The sequence below is a fragment of the Perissodus microlepis genome, chromosome 12, assembly GCF_051167445.1.
Source record: "Perissodus microlepis isolate ML-2025 ecotype Zambia chromosome 12, ASM5116744v1, whole genome shotgun sequence".
In the NCBI taxonomy this organism is placed as follows: Eukaryota; Metazoa; Chordata; class Actinopteri; order Cichliformes; family Cichlidae; genus Perissodus; species Perissodus microlepis.
In genome coordinates, this window is record NC_140472.1 from 5879764 (window position 1) to 5900920 (window position 21157).

The 21157-nt window shown below is 41.5% G+C and overlaps 1 protein-coding gene across 1 annotated transcript in view; it reads right to left on the minus strand.

Moving 5' to 3' along the window:
* Positions 1-324: 324 nt before the first annotated feature.
* Positions 325-21157, minus strand: part of LOC146375697 (breakpoint cluster region protein) — a 33930-nt gene continuing 13097 nt past the window's right edge. Inside the window, exons 2-23 of the mRNA XM_084945490.1 lie at positions 20283-20464; positions 18886-18990; positions 16573-16758; positions 15473-15580; positions 15189-15249; positions 15019-15071; positions 14799-14939; positions 11990-12111; positions 11573-11738; positions 11271-11390; positions 11017-11092; positions 10809-10913; positions 10641-10715; positions 10016-10113; positions 9691-9822; positions 7173-7232; positions 6178-6287; positions 3118-3257; positions 2844-2978; positions 2628-2733; positions 1745-1904; positions 325-1666 (exon numbers count right to left, since the gene is read on the minus strand). Coding sequence (XP_084801616.1) covers positions 1577-1666; positions 1745-1904; positions 2628-2733; positions 2844-2978; positions 3118-3257; positions 6178-6287; positions 7173-7232; positions 9691-9822; positions 10016-10113; positions 10641-10715; positions 10809-10913; positions 11017-11092; positions 11271-11390; positions 11573-11738; positions 11990-12111; positions 14799-14939; positions 15019-15071; positions 15189-15249; positions 15473-15580; positions 16573-16758; positions 18886-18990; positions 20283-20464 — 2531 coding nt within the window. The 3' untranslated portion in view covers positions 325-1576. The remainder of the gene's footprint in view (positions 1667-1744; positions 1905-2627; positions 2734-2843; positions 2979-3117; positions 3258-6177; positions 6288-7172; positions 7233-9690; positions 9823-10015; positions 10114-10640; positions 10716-10808; positions 10914-11016; positions 11093-11270; positions 11391-11572; positions 11739-11989; positions 12112-14798; positions 14940-15018; positions 15072-15188; positions 15250-15472; positions 15581-16572; positions 16759-18885; positions 18991-20282; positions 20465-21157) is intronic.

Here is a 21157-nt window from a genome sequence, read left to right on the forward strand (position 1 = left end):
TGGATGAATGCTTATCCTCTTTTAATCTCTAAGACTAGTTTGAAATATATCTGAAACCTCAAGTATTATCACACTATTTATGCGGGCGGAAAAGTATCAGAATATAAACATAGACAGGGACCCAGCCACAAATCCGGTCTCTGGAAAACTATAAATTGTGCCTGATTTGGATGTTCTCTCCTGTTTTCACTAATCTAATTTTCAGTGGAAACATTTCATACTCTTGAATGTGGTTTAGACTCAGTTCAGTACATTTCATTCATTAAAGAGGAATAAACCCCTTATCCTGATGACACTGTATACTGAAAAAGGACACAAGAAGAGTTTAATACTGCCAAGTATTTATTTACATATCACACTGGTCATCCTAAAAGTTATTGCTTATTTCACATGAATCAAAAGCCTTTAGACTTTGTGCTAACACGTTTAAATACTTAAAATGATTTGGAAAAATGTGAATACACAGTGTTTTTTTTCACAGAGCTTTAACTTACACTAGGTACAGCATGTCAATGATAAACTTATTAATAACTCTCAATACATGAGTGCATCACTATGCTTCAAGGATCCTACTGGGAAATGTTTGGTGCTCCAGATCATCATATCATTCCCAAGTGCTCTCATTTCTACAGCAGTGTGGTTTTTGTTATATAAAGGTGGAAGACTACAGAGAAGGAATGCAGAAAGTAACACATATATATATATATATATATATATATTGATTCCAGCTGTATACATCAGTTCAGACAGAATCTAACAAAAAAAAATGTGGATGCATGAATTATGGGTAAAAAGACAAGTGTGAAATTAACACACTGGTGGGAAAAAAGGGCTTTTTCTGGAATGATTTTTCCTTTCACTTCTCTGTACCTCCTCCAAAAAGAATTGGTATGTACATGAAAGTTGGCCCAGACTCCACCAGAAGAACCTGTAAAAGGTCACTACACAAACTGTATAGCACAGAAAACAGTGTTGAGGTCAACATGCCTGCATGTTGCTGCATCTTAACTACAGTTTTCAGTCTTATACGTTTTAAATTCTGTACAAAATTCAGAGTGTGTAAACATTAGGATAACTGAAATGTTCTACTGATCGTCAGCAGGGAAACATTGGCACAGGTGAGCTTGAAACCAAGTCAAACAGATCTACAAAAAACCAAAATATGTTTAGACTTCAAAAATATAAGTCTGAAAAAGTCCATCCACCCCACATCTTATAAAATCCAGCAGAAGTCATCCCCTATGGATATGGAGCTGATGTGCACAGTGACCAAACAGAGCGGGGGTAAACATTAACATATCGTATTCTAATATTGCTTTTAAAAATGTAAATTAAAAAAAGAAATGATAGATTTTGTCCACATGTCATAATCAGATGCCTTTTACTGACACAGCAGGTAAGCTTAAACAGAACAGGGCATGGTCATTATAGCTCCAGGAGAAATGGCTTTGCTCATGGTGGCTGTTTCCAGTTTTCAGTGGGTCGAAGGCTCCCCCTGGTGGTTACATGAATAGGAAACCAGCAGCATCCACCTGTTGAAGCAGCTGAGATTCTTCCTCACAGTGGGACGTCGCTGTTATACTTCAGTAGAGAAGAGAAGGCTCTGACGTTTGCTGTCAGGTGTAGGAATGCTGTCAAGCTGAAGGAAGTAGAGAAGGACTTGGACCTATGGAGACACACGAAGAAGGGATCAGACCCATACGGGCTCTCTAAACGCTGCAGTCTCACTCATCACGGGTTTTACCTGAGCCATGACCTCTAGGGACCAGCAGTCGTTCATGGAGATTGGCTGCGAGCTGCTTGAGAGTTTGCTGTCTTTTTCAGACGGCCGAAGCAAAGTGGGGCCAAAGACGGTGGCTATGTTGTGCAAAGACATCTTATTGATGCTTTCATTTTCAGCCACCCTATAAGAATGATGTAAAAAAAAAAATAGTTTAGCAAAATCCTAACTAAACAGCACATTTTCACCAAAAGGTATAAAATGTAAATGCAAGAGATGAGGTAAAAAGCGATGTCAGCAAACTGATTCTGTACCAAAAGTGTGCAAACAATTACATTCAAATTAGTTACTATAACCATCTTTTACCACACAAAATTCATATTTAACTAAACTATGAAACATCCACCCATCTTCATCTGTTTGTGAGGCAGCAGGGTAAACAGGATATTCCGGATGTCCTTCTGGGCAGCAATGTTTTCTAGTACCTCCTGGGAGATTCCAAGATTTTCCCAGGCCAGATGAGATAAATTCACTTACGGAAGTTCTGAGTCTACCTCAGGGTTCCCAGAAAATCACAAAGATCAAGTACCACCAAGAACCATGTCTGTGGGGCTTTTCTGATGTGAAGAATCATTGGCTCTACTTTAACCCTATGTTTAAGGCTACATGTCCAGCTACCCTATAGAGTAAACTGATTTCAGCTGCTTACAACACTATTCAGAGCTCATGATCATATTCTGCTTTCTCAGTAGTCTTTTCACAAAAAATGGTCCTAAGAGGCAAAAAAACCCCTTGATATATAAATGTAATTCTTTGAAGATTTGACAGTCTTGTTTAATGTTCTTAAAGTATCTTCTATTTTGATAACTCGGTACGTGCTATAACAGATTTAATGAAAGCTGTTTACCTTTTCAAGTGGTCAAGCAGGAAGAGAAAAGTCAACAGATTAGGCTCCGGTAGGGACAGCAGAAGGTTGACCATACAGCTCTCCTTGGCCACACTGTCAGATAGAGCTGTAAGGCAGATGCACATATGAATATTCTGGTGACAAAAACAACAAATGTATCTCCTCCTGACCAACAAAGATGCTGTAGGGTGAGTTAAACATGAGGTGGTGACTAACCAATGCCTCCTGCAAAGTTTGGGTACAACTCATCAGTGAAAAGAGGCTCGGGCAGCTCACGGAAATACAGCTTCAGTGTTCCAGCGATGGCGTTTACGTCTATCTCCCGCATCATGAGAGCCACGTCCTTGTTGTCTGCAAGACAAATGAGACATCGGTCAGTATATACCAAGGAATACAAGAGCTTTGAGGAAAAAGAAATACTGAGCAGGGTGGAAGTCGATTTCTCAGGACTCTTTTCTTACATTTGTCTTCAAGTTTAAAGTGAACTTACTTGAATCAAAGGCAGCCTTCAGTGCCTGAATGTCAGTTGCGACACCAGATACTCTGTAAATCCCAACTTCGTCCATGCCCCGTCGCTCAATCTCCTCTACACACTGGCGGACAATGAGCGGGACCTTGGAGCGTTCTCGCCTATTAATGACACAGTGGCACAAAAACAAGGTTACACCTACTAAGAGGTCGATTATCTTGTTAATAATTTCACCTCCTCACTACGTACGACTCTGGATACTGTAGCTCCAGTGAAAACTAAGGTCTCTAATCAGAAGTACCTGACTCCGTGGTATAATTCTCAAACACGTACCCTAAAGCAGATGACTCGTAATCTGGAGAGGAAATGGCGTGTCACAAATTTAGAGGATCATCATTTAGCCTGGAGAAATAGTTTGCTGCTTTATAAGAAAGCCCTCCGCAAAGCCAGAACATCTTACTATTCATCACTGATTGAAGAAAATAAGAACAACCCCAGGTTTCTCTTCAGCACTGTAGCCAGGCTGACAAACAGTCAGAGCTCTGTTGAGCCAACCATCCCTTTAACGTTAACTAGTAATGACTTCATGAACTTCTTCACAAATAAAATTTTTATCATTAGAGAAAAAATTACCAGTAATCATCCCACAGATGTAATATTATCTACAGCTACTCTTAGTACCATTGATGTTAAGTTAGACTCTTTTTCTCCAATTGATCTTTCTGAGTTAACTTCAATAATTACTTCCTCCAAACCATCAACGTGTCTTTTAGACCCCATTCCTACAAAACTGCTCAAAGAAGTCCTGCCATTAATTAATTCTTCGATCTTAAATATGATCAACCTATCTCTAATAATCGGCTATGTACCACAGGCCTTCAAGCTGGCTGTAGTTAAACCTTTACTCAAAAAGCCATCTCTAGACCCAGCAGTCTTAGCTAATTATAGGCCAATCTCCAACCTTCCTTTCATATCAAAAATCCTTGAAAGAGTAGTTGTCAAACAGCTAACAGATCATCTGCAGAGGAATGGCTTATTTGAAGAGTTTCAGTCAGGTTTCAGAGCTCATCACAGCACAGAAACAGCTTTAGTGAAGGTTACAAATGATCTTCTTATGGCCTCTGACAGTGGACTCATCTCTGTGCTTGTCCTGCTAGACCTCAGTGCAGCGTTCGATACTGTTGACCATAATATCCTATTAGAGCGATTAGAACATGCTGTAGGTATTACAGGTACTGCACTGCAGTGGTTTGTATCATATCTATCTAATAGACTCCAATTTGTGCATGTAAATGGAGAGTCCTCTTCACACACTGAGGTTAATTATGGAGTTCCACAGGGTTCAGTGCTAGGACCAATTCTGTTTACATTATACATGCTTCCCTTAGGCAGCATCATTAGAAGACATAGCATACATTTTCACTGCTATGCCGATGACACCCAGCTCTATCTGTCCATGAAGCCAGATAACACACACCAATTAGTTAAACTGCAGGAATGTCTTAAAGACATAAAGACCTGGATGGCCGCTAACTTTCTGCTTCTTAATTCAGATAAAACTGAGGTTATTGTACTCGGCCCTGAAAATCTTAGAAATATGGTATCTAACCAGATTCATACTCTGGATGGCATTACCTTGGCCTCCAGTAACGCTGTGAGGAACCTTGGAGTCATTTTTGACCAGGACATGTCCTTCAACGCACATATTAAACAAATATGTAAGACTGCTTTCTTCCATTTGCGCAACATCTCTAAAATTAGAAATATTCTGTCTCAGAGTGACGCTGAAAAACTAGTTCATGCATTTATTACTTCCAGGCTGGACTACTGTAATTCATTATTATCAGGATGTCCAAAAAACTCACTGAAAAGCCTTCAGCTAATCCAAAATGCTGCAGCAAGAGTACTGACAGGGACTAGAAAGAGAGAGCATATTTCTCCTGTTTTGGCTTCCCTTCATTGGCTTCCTGTTAAGTCCAGAATTGAATTCAAAATCCTGCTCCTCACATACAAGGTCTTAAATAATCAGGCCCCATCTTATCTTAATGACCTTGTAGTACCATATCACCCTATTAGAGCACTTCGCTCTCGCTCTGCAGGCCTACTTGTTGTTCCTAGAGTATTTAAAAGTAGAATGGGAGGCAGAGCCTTCAGTTTTCAGGCCCCTCTTCTGTGGAACCAGCTTCCAGTTTGGATTCGGGAGACAGAAACTATCTCTACTTTTAAGATTAGGCTTAAAACTTTCCTTTTTGCTAAAGCATATAGTTAGGGCTGGACCAGGTGACCCTGAATCCTCCCTTAGTTATGCTGCAATAGACGTAGGCTGCCGGGGGATTCCCATGATGCATTGAGTTTTTCCTTTTCAGTCACCTTTCTCACTCACTATGTATTAATAGACCTCTCTGCATTGAATCATATCTGTTATTAACCTCTGTCTCTCTTCCACAGCATGCCTTTTATCCTGTCTTCCTTCTCTCACCCCAACCGGTCGCAGCAGATGGCCGCCCCTCCCTGAGCCTGGTTCTGCCGGAGGTTTCTTCCTGTTAAAAGGGAGTTTTTCCTTCCCACTGTCGCCAAAGTGCTTGCTCATAGGGGGTCATATGATTGTTGGGTTTTTCTCTGTATCTATGAAGCGCCTTGAGGCGACTTTTGTTGTGATTTGGCGCTATATAAATAAAATTAAATTGAATTGAATTAAGAATTCCACAGATCGTAGAAACAGGGCATGTAAATCAGACCACGGCTGAATCTATTTACTTTATCACAGTACTAATGTTTTTAAAGACCACATTTACATCAATCTGTTCTGACTTGTGGCGGTCTAGCTTCTTTCCTTTTGTTTTTTAGTTACAGTCAAATTAGCTTTTTCCACATAAGGTAGTTTGGCATGTTTCTGGCGTGAATGACAAAATGAAAAAAGTCAGGAAAAACTCAGTCCACTTTGGTGCTTCACCTTTAGGGTCCTGGTATTACGCCAAAAACAAAACCAAACAAACAAACTTTCACATATACGGACATAATGAAACATGTTAAATCTTACAAATAGATAACAATGACAATCAACACATAACAGCTACTCACTTTGTTACTACGTTGATTTTCACTCCAAAGACTCCAGACTGCTTCCTGGAAGGCATTCGCTTCAAACTGAACTCTCTGCCGGTGAACTTCATGGAAAGCTTCACCTCAATCTGACAAAAAGATTAGATAAAGTCAGCCTGAGTGATAACAACAAGTTCAATCCTAAAACATAACATAAAGAGGCAGCAAAGTGACTTGATGATGTCTGTTTTACTGGACTGTTAATCAAAAGTTAGCTACTGTTGGCAAGTGGCCAAAGCAGGCTGGCAAGTCGAGCCCCATAGACCTCCATATTTATATATTACCTTGGTTCAAGCTCATTTCTAGCGTCGATTTTTCATCTTGGACTCTACTAGAGTAGCTGTACATGATTCACAGTTGAAGATGGTCCACAGTTATCATATTTATTTCATCCACCATCTGAAACAAACTGCTGTCCCTCCCTGCGTCCTTGCTTTAAGCCAGCTTTCTTTGGCCTGGCTGCCCCTCTCAAACTGAAGGTTTTAACAGCACGTCTGCGGGGCTTCTTTGCTCAGTGCAAGAGCTACTTGCCTGAGATGTTATTATGTTTACCTACTTTCATTGCACTCGTCACTCAGCTTTTAGCTCACTGGGATTACTCGCACATGCTCTGACATCATTGTCTTAATCTTAATATGAGATAAGGAAAACATAACTGATCTCCTTTAACAACGTGGCACAGTCGATTCCAGTTAAACACAAAAACAAACGAACTGGTTAAACGGAAGATGATGGATGGCAGATTTGACACATCTTAAAGTGGATTTTAAGCAGCCTTAATATGTTCTTAATATCTATTCATCATTAATAAGAGGAAATGGTGAGACAAACAAGGAGAACCAGCATTTAAATCTCAACATTTATCTTTCCAGTAAATTTTGTCTGGACTCGACACTGAAACCCATCAATCAGCTGCCGACTTCAGTGTCATTCCTAATTTAGCCGGTTCTCTCTGGTCAGCTGGAAACACTCACCCCATTCATGGTGATGACTGTCCTCTGCCAGTCTTTACTTTGTAGCGTCTGTGGATCCAACTAGAAGGAAAGAAAAATAAATAAAATGGACAATGAGTTCACAATTTAAAAAATAGAAAACATGCACCTATTGATCTGAACTGAAAGTTAGTGAGCGAGAACAAATTTAGGGAAAATTTCAGTGTAATTGCACCACATGTCTCTGCTGGTGTTATCCCATTCCACTAATCTATTTGAGGCATGTGACTAACAGCAACTGCCAGCTTTTATTTACAGTGATCAGGCATGAGTAATGTGATAACATCACGCCCTCACCACTAAGCACCATGCCTGTCCAATGCGACAGATGTTCTGTCACCCAAGAAACCATCGAATCTCACTGAGATAATCCTTTGCTCGGTGAAAAACAATTTTCTTATATAATGCTTCTTTATCCAAAAGATAAAAAAAAACAATCACAGGCGCTACACTACACGTTCTAAACCTCAAAAGAGTTCAAGCCTGACAGAAATAGGGTTTTAGATATCTGCCAGAAGGGAGGATAAAAGTGTTTTCCGAGACAGCCCGCAGCTCACTTCCACATTACCACGTTACCTTTGGTCTGATCAGACTGCTGCGGACTCTCTCCCACAAACGGGCCCCTGTACTCGTGGGTTTTCTTAGAGTTGCGTCTCCCTCTTCTTCAAGCCTACCCTCTGCCTGATCCATGATCTCCTCTTCCTTTGGGTTACTCTCGCTCTTTATTTCTGGCATTTGCGTTTCTCAACTCCGAAAAGCTTTTTCTGCGGACTGATGGTAAACAAACAAAGAAAGCAGCACTGTTCCACGGATATCACAATTTTCCAAGCCGGCACACTAACAAGAGCAACGGGTCCTTGTTCCCCGAATAACGAGCCATTGAAGAATATTGATCCTCTTCATTGAATCTTTAGTAAAAAAAATAAAAAAATAAAAAATCGTGTCCCGCTGTCCCATCTTCACATTCATGCAATATAAGACTCCATATCCTTTCATTCCACTGGAAGTCAGAAAGGAACAAAGCCACGCCAGTCAGCCACGTTTGCTTGTGTGTTGTTCTACCTCCCAGATGGATTTGGGGGATTAACTCCTGAGAATCCCCTCCTACCCTCATTACCAGCATGCCGCTGCAAGGAGTGTTGGCTGGTAAATTTGCATATCAAGTAGCCTAAAGAGGATCCTCTCAGCCTAGTTACCGATTAGCACTATTGACCTTTAACATCAGAACTAACACGTGCCTCGTCTTCCTCATATCTGACGCATTACTTAATATTCAAATCCACAATACACCCGACTGGTGCCCTACTTCGGAGCTGCTAGCAAATATCTGAATGCTACCCCCCACCATGCCCCCTCCTCTAAAGCTCTGCTGTGTTTTGACCCACCTGTCCAGCAGTGAAATCCCTTCACTGCCAGATCAAACAGAGCCGTGAGTCTTTCTCGCTCTGTTATACTCTGGAGCAGTGCCAGCAGCTACATTCGGTCAACCCCAAAGTCTAATCCGTCTCCTGTCACTACACCCAATCAGGGGGTCAAGCTGAAGTGACCCAGTGGCAACCTCGAGACTCATTTCTTTTTCCAAAGGCAAAGGGCTCCCACAGGGCAGGATTAGCCAACACGGATAAGACAACACTGTGAAGTGCCCAGAATCAACAGACTAGAGGGCGCAAGCTCGATTTACACAGGCAGGGATTTGTGTGTGGAAATGTTAAGATTTAAAGTCGAGATCAGTATCAACACTGGTCTATAAAGACCAGAGGACACATCGGCCAAATAGCTTTTATGTATACAGACTTTTCATTCACTCATTTTGCTGCACAAGTTCACATATGTAACAGAGTGAAAGGTATACAAATGAAACTTTCAGTTGAGGTCTTTACTGTGATGAAGAAAAAAAGAGCCTGTGACAGGCTGAATTAATGAGACCCACTAATGCTGACCACAGTTTAAAGGGTTCACAAAATGTTATTCCCAGCCTGAGTTAGTGTGTTGCTTTGAGCTGTTTGTAGAAGTCTTTCTGCTGACTCTAATATTCCTGCTGCATCTGAGAATCCAACAACTTGCTTCTTAAAGTCAAAGTGTTGCATGCATTTATGCACATGCCATAATGGCGCCAACTTCATGAATTATAAATTGTAATAATAAATTATACCCAAAATGTAGACTGAGTACACCAGGACCTGCCAGCAAATGGCAGTGTTCAGAAGTTTTTTTTACATCATACAGTATCCCAGTGTCCTGGCACAGACATCATTTTTGTTGACCAACTTTAAAAAAAAAACATGTGTAGTCACGCAAAATGTTATATAAACTGAACCATTTTCTAAACTCCCAGATGTTCATACTGATTTGGACCAAAGGAAATCTGCTATTGGTCAGATCTTGAACTGGTAAATCTAATAAGAAGTATCTTAAAACTGTAATAGTTCTTTGAAGTTGTTTTTTTATACAAACATACAAACTTCTGCTGTGACCCACATCTTCTGTGTTTTGTCTGTACCTTTATTTGTCCTTTAGCCACAATCTTGTCTGTGACCTCTCCGTCCTCTTTGCTTTGCTTCACTTTGCTGCAGCACTTCTCGTAGCAGAGCAGCCTCAGCGTTTGAGAGCCCTCCAGTTCAATCTCAAACTCCTTGTGCAGGAACAGAACAAATTTTCATTAGGTTTCAGCCGTGTGCACATTTGTGTGAATTTTTGAATTTCCTTGAGTATACAATGGAGGTTTTTTTTTTGAACTACTCAAATAATTTCATGCAAAATATGTGGGTGGGTTTTTTGCTTCAGTAAAGGGACGTCTTTTTCTGCATACGGATTTGTCTTCTCACCTCGTTCCAGTTGGGCTCTGTGCTGTCTCTGTACACGCGTGTTTTAGCTTTGTTCACAAAGTAGCCAAAGGCATCCACCTCCAGAGAGCAGTACAGGTCTAGCGGGTGGAAGCAGAAGAACAGCTGAATCAAAGTGAAACTTAAAACTGAGCATCCACATTAGTCACCCAGCTGAGACATGCCCAGACTGTGCTGTGTGCTCCCTCTGTCTCTGCAACTGACTGCTGGCTTTGGACCAGAACCCTCTGTTTCTCTTTAGTTAATGTGACTCTGATATTCATTTCCCAGTAAATTTGTCCCAGTCAAAATCACTGGCTGTTTCCTGGGAACTTTTTTTTTTTTTTTTTTAAACACACTGTGACAAACAGTGTAAAGTTTCTCAAGCAGGCGGTGATTTGAGCACTCAAAGGTGTATTTGAAGAGGCTTGTACACAGTGTTCATGACTAATCCCACTTGTTCTCCTGCAGCTGCCCTCCCAGCTGACAGCCGCAGAGAGACAGAGAAAGCGAAAGGGAAGAAGAGGGATGGGGGCAACACACAAAGTGATGTGAAACTACATGCAACCTTTACAGTAATCAACAAAATGATTTCTATTTAGAAAAAAAAAAACTTTAAGACGCCTACTCAAGCTCTGTTTGAGCCCCGATGCAGAGTGGACAATGACATTCAGGAAGCCATATAAACCAGGTGACTCATCATCTGTGGAAGGAAAGGAGGCAGGAGGGTCAAATGTTAAATACAACACAAGGCTGTATTAAAACGTAGATTTAATCCAATGCTATACAATCTTACCCTCCTTATTCATTGTCATTGGAATTGTGTGAACAGTCTGGAGCTTCACACACGAGTTGGTGAGCATCTGCAGCTCCAGAGAAGTCAGAGAGAAGCTTTTAAAGCCTGTATGTTACAGTGAAAGGGGGTGAAAATAGCATTGAAGCTGCTTCAACCGTGCTGCCATCCTGTCTTAAATTTTTATAAGAAAAAAAAAAAAAAAACATACACTTTTTCTGCTGCTCACGAATGAGCTCCCTCCACTCTGCACGCTCGTAATCAGAAGAGATCAGAAATGTGAAGCCCTGAAAGGCAAAAGGGGGAAAGAGTATTTCAATAGTTTCTTGAGCTCAAATGGTGCAATTTCATTGTATCAACTGCAGAGGGCAGTAAAAATCAAATTAACAATGATAGAAAAAACCTATTTCATATGAAAAGTCTTTACTCCTTTCCCTAATTCCCTCCTAAGGACCCCTGACTCACTTTGCCGTTTCTGTTGGCCACCCTGAAAGCCATGTTGGGGGACATGAGAAGCAGCAGGGACTCTTGCTCTGACAACTTCTTCCTCAGTCGCTCAATCACCTTGGACCCTTTAGTGGTTCTCTGCAGATAAACAGGAGCAGCGTTAATGCAGTACAGGCCTGTCTAGACACTCAGCTCTACTCACATGTTAATCTGTACTTCCTCAATTTATTTTTGCTTGTCTTTTTGGTACAAAGCAGTCATCACCCTGGTGGTATGATGCTGTTTGTTCTGAACTCTGTCACGTATGTTTCTGTAGTCACCTTCTCTCTTTGGATATCGTTCTTGATCTGGGAGATTTTGATCTTCAGTGCATCAATCTCCTCATCCTGAACGAGAGGGACGGGGCTGGACTCGCAGTCCTCGATGGTCTGAAAGGTCAGGTCAGCCAGGGGGATGTACCACTTACAGTCATACTGTTGCCCTTTCCTGTTGAAATACAAGATACAAGAAGGCTACAAATAAATATATATTTTTATCTGCCTTTAGAATTGCTTGTTAGCAGCGTCAGAGTACAAAAACTGTTTGTTCAAACTGAAATAGTTCTATTTTCAGCAAAGGACAATTTAAGTTCCTGGGAGGAGTCACTCTCATTTCCCCAACAGGGGTTTAAACCAGTGGATGTTCCAGGTCACATGCCTGCATCTGTAACCTCAGGCTGGACGCTGACCCAGACTCACCCTGCAGCCTGTTTCTTCAGCTTGGTGCAGAGCAGCAGGTCGGTGAAGAGGAAGACGTGACGGAGTTTCCTGGAACCTTCCACCAGCTCCACCATAAAGCGATCCCTCAGGAGCTGACGGTTCTGCCAAAGGAAACAAGGGATCAGTGTGTACAAAGCATGTCACATCTCAACCAGTATACCTATCCTGCTGCAGGGTAAACAGTGGCACACCACAGGAGGTGCTGAGAGTACACCGTCTAATTTAGGTCTGACGTTGTTGCGCCGTTTAAAATGGTTTCACATTATATAAGTGCTGATGGTTGTGAATACTTTAAACGCTGCGGTGTTGCTACTGCTCTCAGATGAATTCAACCCAGTAGTATTTATCCACCCAGATTGTTTTGAAGTGAAATGCCCAGTGCTGGAAATAAAGGCTATTACGACCTTCGCTTAAATATAATGGAACTAAATGAAGCTTGCCTTGTAGTGTTCAAAACGCCAAAAAGTACAAGAGAAAAACTCAGCAGTAAATTCTCTTTCCAGAAACTTTAATCCAGTGAACTTTTGCTGTGAGCAGTTTCACACAGGAGTTGCCATGTTGATACACACAACTAAACCACATTAATAAGCATCATTATTACTAGATAGAATATTGGTTTTAGTCTCTATGAATAGTTTGTCCCTTCCTGTACAAATCCCGGAGGGAGTAATTGTTTCAAAACAAACCCATTTGGATGTTGTTAAGGATTAAAGTTAGGGGAATGGTTGTATTGGCTGGTGGATGTAAACACAGATCGCTAATGGTTTCTCTGCTAGTTCAATTCACTAACCGGGTTTCTTTTGCCATAGTTGTGTTTGCGCATCAGTTTTAATGAATGAATGTCCATCTTTTGTATACAGTTTATGCCTGTGAATAAAGGGTTGCACTAGAGGCCGCATGATAGAATGTAAACATAACGGTGTCATCTGAGCATACTACCCACATATGCTCAGCTGCTCATTTACACAAATCTAATCAGTCAATCACATGGTAGGAACTCCTGTCATGTGTTTATCCATGTAGAGATGGTCAAGACAACTTGCTGAAGGTCAAAGTGAGCATCAGACTGGCGAAGAAAGGGGATTTAAGTGAATTTGAACGGTCTGAGTATTCCAGAAACTACTGACCTACTGAGATTTTTTCACACGACTATTTCTGTAGTTTACATTGAAGGCTCTGGAAAAAAAGCAAATATATGCAGTGAGCGCCAGTTCTCGGGGTGAAAATGCCTTGTTGATGCCAGAGGTCAGAGGGGAATAATCAGACAGCTTGAACTTGACAGTCAGGAAACAATAACTCAAATGCCCACTTGTTGAAACAAGATATGCAGAAGAGTTTCTCTGAACACAGCACATTAAACCTTGCAGAAGACCACACTGGGTGCCAGTCCTATCAGCTAAGAGCAGAAAACTGATGCTACAATTCACACTGGCTCCAAAATTGGACAACAGAAGACTGAAAAAAATTGGAAAAACATTGCCTGGTCTGATTTGGTATAACCAGCATGAAAGAGTGAAGCTTGATCTCGGGGGTGATCGTCTCTTTAAGCCTCTTATGCTCTGTGTTTCAGGTTCTTATTTGGCGATAAGTTCTGATACCGGAGCCTGAGCTTATGCTGTACAATGTGATGACACTAAGCTTTCCTGCAGCAGCATGCATCTAAATTCCTTTTCTTCCCTCTGACCTCTGGGATGAGGCTGTTTACAGTGACACTGCCCATATGAGACACTGCCATCCCACACCAACCACAGTCTGACAAAAACAAGGAAATCACTGCAGCATGGTTTTCCTCTGCCGTTTTTACACCAGCTCGGTTCTGGCAAGTCACAAACACGCTGGTGAAGGACTCAAGCACGTTCGACACCGTCCTGGTTTCTGAAAGAGGTGGCAGGGTTACATCCGCTTATTGTTCTGCGACAGAAACAAGACCACAAACTGTCAATAATCCAATGGAAAAAAACAACAGCTGTCACTGCACAGAGTTCACACCCTTCTAATGCTATATGTTGCTGCACTAAAATGACAACTGAGGCATGCACACTGGAGGTGAAGCTAAACACGCTCGCGGGTTTAAATGCTCGGGCTAATTACAGGCGGTCACGTTGCAAAACATCAACAATGGATGCACATTTAGTCACGAGGTGAGCGCAAACAACAACAACAAACCCATATTTTCAATTGATAGCCAAGTCATGGCTTGTTATCTGTCGATCTCTCAGCAGGCGTTCAGACTTCCTGAACAATAAGCAAAGGAATGTTCTGGAAAACTTTCTTGAATTTGACATCCTATCCTGGTGGGCAGAACCGATTCCCAGGAAAAACAGAGGAAGTTCTCAACTGGGTCATCTGACTCAGACCCCAGAGGTGCGTGACGCAGGGGGAGACAGAGAGGTCAGGAAGCACTACTAAGCCCGTACACGCCCACTGCGAAAAGCAATTTAGACAGTAAAAGTTGATAAGGCGTCATTTCTGGGAAGCAGGGATGGACCAGCTCTGAGGGAAGGATGGGAGTGAGCACAGAGGTAATCGACGGATTTTCCTGGAGACCCCTCAACTCCAGTGTGTTTGCACGGCTTTGTCATGAGCTTCCTCTACGCTCCACTTCCTTCATGGCTACATCAGACAGGGTGAGATGACTCAGCAGCAACCTGACACACGCTTTTACAGCAGCTTCCAGGCACCTTGAACATTTTACTGTCAACAGTCCAACAGATAAAGTGGAAATTGCAGGTGTGGGTGTTCATTGAGAAAGTCAAATATATGAACACAGCATTGATTAAACGCTGACCTCTCCTTTCTTTACTGTCATGGACTGCCTGCGCGGTGTGATCTCTTCATTTATACTGGACAGGAAGTTCTGGGAGATGCGCAGGGCATCCTGTAACAGCGGATAGTCTGGGTGGCTGGAAGGTGTGTGCTTCAGTAAGTCCTAGAATAGAGGAAATATGACAAACAGAGTTGTAGGAAAGTCTTCATGTGGATAAAATGAAGCTCCATATCCAACTTACATGCAGAACAAGAGTACTGCGCGTCACTCTGTCCACAGGCTTGTAGAGGAGAGCTGTGGAGGAGGAGGAGGAGGAGGAAGAGTCAGTTCAACAGGCCTCATCACAACTCAACTACTCCTAGCAATATTGATTAACGTGGAGGCGCTGTGTTCATCTGAGTCACTACTCACTTTCCAGTGAATATTTAGCCGACTGGTCTTTGCAATCCTTTGTGCTTCTGACCATGAGATTCTGCCAGGAAGTCAACACCAGAGGAAATGTTTGGAATAAGACACAAAAACTTGAAAACCACAGTAACTGACCCATGGAGCAATTAAAACAACTGCTGCAGTCGCTCAGCTCATTACACTGCGAGGACTGCCGAAAACAGCCCTGTCATCACTTGTCCCGGGGAGCTGCACAACATCAAACACTTGCCTGCTGCAGTCCTGCTGTGCGTAGCATGATTACATACCTCAGATATCTCTGCAAACTGAGCGTTTGCCTGGCAGCACTTGTCTGCCGTCTCCACAGCAACCTTATAGTTATCCACAAAGGCCCGGTACACTCCGAGCTGGCTGGCCTAAAGGGCACAAGCAGATAAAGCTTAGACTCGGATAGATTTTACTAGTCTGTTAGCACCACAGTGTCACAGTGTGCTGTGCCTGCTCAGGCACGAATTGGCAGGAATACAGAGGCAACTGATAAAGCAGAGTGTGATTCAATGTTTGTGCACGTGTTTATAGAAATCCCTGCATGTATGCATCTTTAATCTTTCGTCATCCAGTGGCAAACACTGAGGTAGCTCTTATTCATTAACGTTCTATAGAGGATTTTTGCACTCCTTTACTGCTTGTCATGTGGCGAAACAAGGCTTTTCTCTGGCCAGGAGACGACTCCAGGCAGTCTACTCAGATGTGCATGCAAGAACCACTAAGGATTACATTACAGCCAAAGACTCCCACCTTTCCCCTCTCCAAGTCTCCCCTCTTTTAACGCTCATTAATGATCAAGGAATGACATTTAAGGAGCGCTATAATTAGCATCTGAAAGTTACTGACTTGAGGAATGGTGGTCTCTTTGATCAAAAACCAACATGCAATTTGGTGCTTGGAGGTTTCGTGTTATTTGATGCTTGCTCTTCTTATCCAAAGGAGGACTGAGTTTAGCTGAAAGGACTGCCACCCTTTATATGGTGGCTAAATTCTGCTTAAACTGTTACAAATCAAATCAAATCAAAGCTCATCAAACACTTTGTTGTTCACTGCGTTCAGACTTCCTTGTTTACTTTGTCTGTTTCTGCCGAATTCCAAGTTAATAGGAGTAACGGAAGAACATGTTCTGGCTAAAGCTTTTCATTCATGTGTCATAAAGCAACCGTCCATGAACAACAGGTGACATTTGTCTTTTTTCCCAGCACCAGCTGTACCAGTGAGATCATTATGACAGAGGATGAGAGTTAACTGGAAGAGCAACATTCTCAACTTACAGTTATGTTGAGACTGACTTTTTTGTTTTCCAGCTCATCCCATTACATCAAACAAAGCTAAGTAAGTAAGCAACCTGCTTACTTACCAGCTTCTGGAAAAGGTCGCCCACACACTGCTGGTGGCTCCAGTTCTCTACTCGAGGCAGCAGAGCATCATAGAAGTCTTTGTGGATCTCATGAAGCTCCGGTACTTTGAAGAAGATGGTCTCTATCTGCTGGATGGTCAGCATCGGTTGGGATGTTGTGGCTGCTGCCCTCAGAGGTTTCATGGGCTACAAAAATAATCACAACCATATATGACCATTTATAAAGAATAACTGAAGGCCTTACCACAGAACATGAGTCAATACAGTAAATGCCAAAGGTGACTGACGTGTTTAGTAGCATTAGCTAAGATTAGCTAACATGAGATAATTCTAAAAATGTGAACACTGTGTCTGCAAAAACACCAAAAAACAGTTAAGCAAAGAAATTTGTCATATAACTGCAAGTTATCTTGTTTGTTTGCATGAAGAAAATCTATTATTTACTATTTAAAAGGGTTGGACCAGTCTCTATGCTAACAAAATTAGCTTACGTCAGCTATCTTATCAAAAGTTATACAAAATAAGGTAACAAAATTGTAATCATTGGATTAATTTCTAGTGTGTTTCTAATGCTAAGTGTGCTAGGTTTCAAATAGCTTTTTCTAGTTTTATGACAAAGTATAAAAGTACTTTGCTACAAATCCTGCATCCATTATTTTTAAATACGCAAGTATTAGCATAAATATATTCAGTCCTGTAAAAAGTGAAGTACACCTTTTCTGCTTCAATAGGAAATATAAGTAAGTCACATTTTGATAATCAAATGCACTTGATTAATTGATCATCACAAAGTTTGAGCATCTCTATAAAATCAGAGGTTTAGGCAGTTTGCTGGTCCGGAGCATTCAGGTGTGTTGACAACACCGCAGTCTTCAAATCAGCAGACAACCCAGCAAATTCACGCAAAGATAAGGCCGCACTATGATCAGATCAGGACTTCACCGGCCTCAGTTAGCATGTTGCAGTTTATGAGAGTACAATTAGAACAAGACTGAACAAGTATGGCTTGTTTGAAGGGTTTCCGGGATAAAGCCTGTTCTCTCTGACAAAAAAAAAAATGTAGCAGCACAGGGTAGGTTTTCAAAGTAGAATATGAGCAAACCACAAGACTTCTAAGAAAAATGTCCTTTGGAAATACAAGACCAAAGTGGAGCTATCTGGCCATAACACACACCGGCACTCCAGCGAAAACCCAAACACAGCATATCAGCACAAATACCTCATACCAGCTGTGAAGCACATATGAGGTGGTTAAGGTGAAGGGGCGATAATTTGATGATTCTGCCTTGTTTTACAGCCACTGATCAGCATTGAACTCCAGAATACTTTGGTATACACAAGAGTGAAATATGAGGCCATCTGTTCAACAGGTAAAGTTTGGCCAAAACAGTCATGCAACAGGACAATGATCTCAAGCACAGCAGCAAATTTAAAACAAAATGGCAGAAAAAGAAAAGAATCCAGTTGCTGCAATGTTGTGATGAGGCCAAAGTCCAGGCTTCTATCTGACTGAAATGCTGTTCACACACAACTACTTCCAAAACCCGATGAACTGAAGCAACAACGTTAAGAAGAGGGGGCCAGAATTCCTCCTCGACGACATGAGAGACTGATAAAGTTGTACAGAAAACAACAATAACTTGCTGTGATATCTTGTGGTTCTACACCCATTAAATCGTGGGGTCGGTTTTAGCTTTTCTCTGTATTGCACGTTCATGCACGTCCTTGTTACTTGTATGAACATGAAGACATTTTTTTTTCCTATAAATCAAAATGCTCATTGCGCACAGTGACTCATATTCATTCAGTCATTAGTACCTCACTTACAGGCGTTTCAATTTATTTACACATTACTGAATACCTTATTCTAAAACATTATCAGTTTATATACTTTGTATTCGCCCACAAAATAACTATTGGCTGAATCTTTTAAAATAATACAATATAAAGTATAATACTTGCAAAAGTAGAATGTAGCATGACATAGAAATACTAAAGAAACGAATAAGAAAATTGAACTTGTTTAAAAATACTTACATTACACCACTAAATTAAGTTTAATTAAGAGGCCCTCAGGAGACAGGAATTAAAATAGCTTGTTTAAGACAAAGGAGGACTGAGTGGATGGATAAAAGGTGAATATAACATAACTGAGGGTTTTTGTGAACTGCAAGTCAGGCAAAGCTACACTAATGGATTCCCAGAATAAAATTATAAAACAGCTGAAAATGACCTTAATAGGTCCCATTTTCAGCTGCTACTAAACTAAAGCTAAGAACGTCTTTTAAAAACCTGTTTTCATATTACACATACTATCAGCAGGGCCTCCAGGTGGCTGAGGTAGGTCTCTTCACTGGCCAGGATTCCTGACAGAACCCACTTTCTCATCTCTAACCCCTTCTCCTGATCCAGCTCCACCTGAAACAAACACGGGAAGAAAGAAAACAGTTGGCAAACAGGGAGAAATGGTATTCACCTACACAAAAGTCACACAGTCACAGTAATGACATGCAATTTATCAACGTGTTTGATCTTTACAAAAGCTGCCCGTGCACCTCTGCAAACCCCCAGCTGCAGATATTTTTGCTGTGGGATTAGAGGAGTCCAGATTTGTAGGAGGTCTGTAGGAGTTTTACATTCCAAGAGGACAGCAGCAGAAACTCCTAGCATCTTGAGTTGTTAGTCCAAACAGGTCAAAGACATCTGTCACCCCCAGTAGGAGTCATTCAATGAGAAACTCACTGGAGCACTGACTGCATCAAATGCTGCCATTATATTTGCTAAATAAAAGAAGAAGAAGGAGGAGAAGCTGCAAGTCAAGTGAGCCCACCCTCCACCATGATTTCGGCTTTGAAGATCACCAAGTGTACACATCAGAGGATAAGAATACCGCAGATAGGAGAGGGGCAGACTGGAGGGGGAGGGGAGCGCCGTCTCCTTTTAACATCTGTTTACACACAGTATGTTTGCTGAGTATGTATGGTCTTTTTCAGCAACACTGAAAAGCACTCCCATCTGGGAGCTACATGGCAAACACGCACTGTATGTTTTATTGTTGTGGTATGGATGCCTGAGCTCGGGTATCCCTGTTAATGCCTCTCTGAAGGGCGCCTTATTTAGTTTGCTTGTCACTTTCAGTGGCTAAAATTTTTACATTTCAGCACCAGAAATCACAAACTGTGGGGACGTGTAGTTTGTAAGTTGGAGGCCTTTATTTAAGAAGGCAGGGTGTGACAGCAAATGCCATCAAGATATATTATGGGAAATATAGGATCACATTTTTTTTTAAAGATCTTACTAAGTAAAAAAAATAAAATGTAGCAATAACAATCTTTTAAAGATTACCACAGTGCTAAGACACCGTTATGTCATAAGACTGGCACTGTGCCACATTTTGAATCAAGTCATTTGTGCCTCCAGCATCAAGCAGCAAAAAGCAAATTCCTCAACATCTTGCAGCACGTTTATCACTTATGTGCGCATAAAGCATGTGGGAGCAGAATCACAAGCAACAACAGGAAAACTGAAATGAAATGAGGAAGGCCTGGGCTTCCAAAGGGTGATATTGGAAGAAGTAACTTTTCCACAGAACTGAGAAACCACAGCTACGAAATACATTTGGAGAGATGGCAATGAAGGACAGTGAGACAGCAGAGAAGAGAAGGCAGCACAGTTAACGTGTCTAACTGTAGTCATTAAAGCAACACTACCGACAGCGGGGAGTCCAGAGAACCAGATGACTGGTTGTCTCGGTTGTTCCTGATTTTGGAGCGGAGCCGTGGCGAGGAGGTAGGAGATCCCGTGAAGGACAGAGGTCCGTGGCGAGGCCCAAGCTCGTCTGAATGCTCCAGGTCATAGCCATATGATGGAGAGTTTTCGTTGTAGGACGCCTCTGTGAGAAACAGTGAAACAAAGCACAATAGTCACATGGTGTGCTATTAAACTGTTAGGCCATGTAGTTAAAGCAGAGAAAACATCATGGGAAATGCAGCAAACTGGAGCTTCAGTTTTTGTCAATTGTGAATAAGCCAGAAGGTGCTAACACAGCGATCCTGGACTTAGTGGGAGTGATGAAGATGTGCATTTAAAGCCTAGAAAAAAAAAACTAGTAAAAACTCCTTTTTAATGAAACAAGAATCCATATAATGTCCTGATCATGCATTTTACCATCATGCATCACAGATTTTATTAACACAGTGTCAAAGGGTTGTTAACTTTATACAAACTTTCTTCATCTCTTTCACTGAACAAACTGAGCAATATTCTAGTGTAGGCTGGAAAAAAGTAAGTAAACTATTGAATTTAGCAGTAACACCCTTCATCAGATATTTTCAGTAGCCACCTATAAGACTTGCAAAACAATGAAGAGGAATTTATGACTGTTCCTCCAACAAAACCATTTCAGTTCATTCATTTTCCTGACATGTCTTGACTGAACAGCCCTCTTCAGGTGATGCCAAAGAATCTTTGTTCATTTAAGGCCAAGACATTTCTGTAATGTATTTATGTGATATTTTCCTGCCAGCGTGTGTTTATTGTTGGAAAACCGCTTTCAGAACCTAGTTGCATGTATAACAGCGGGTAT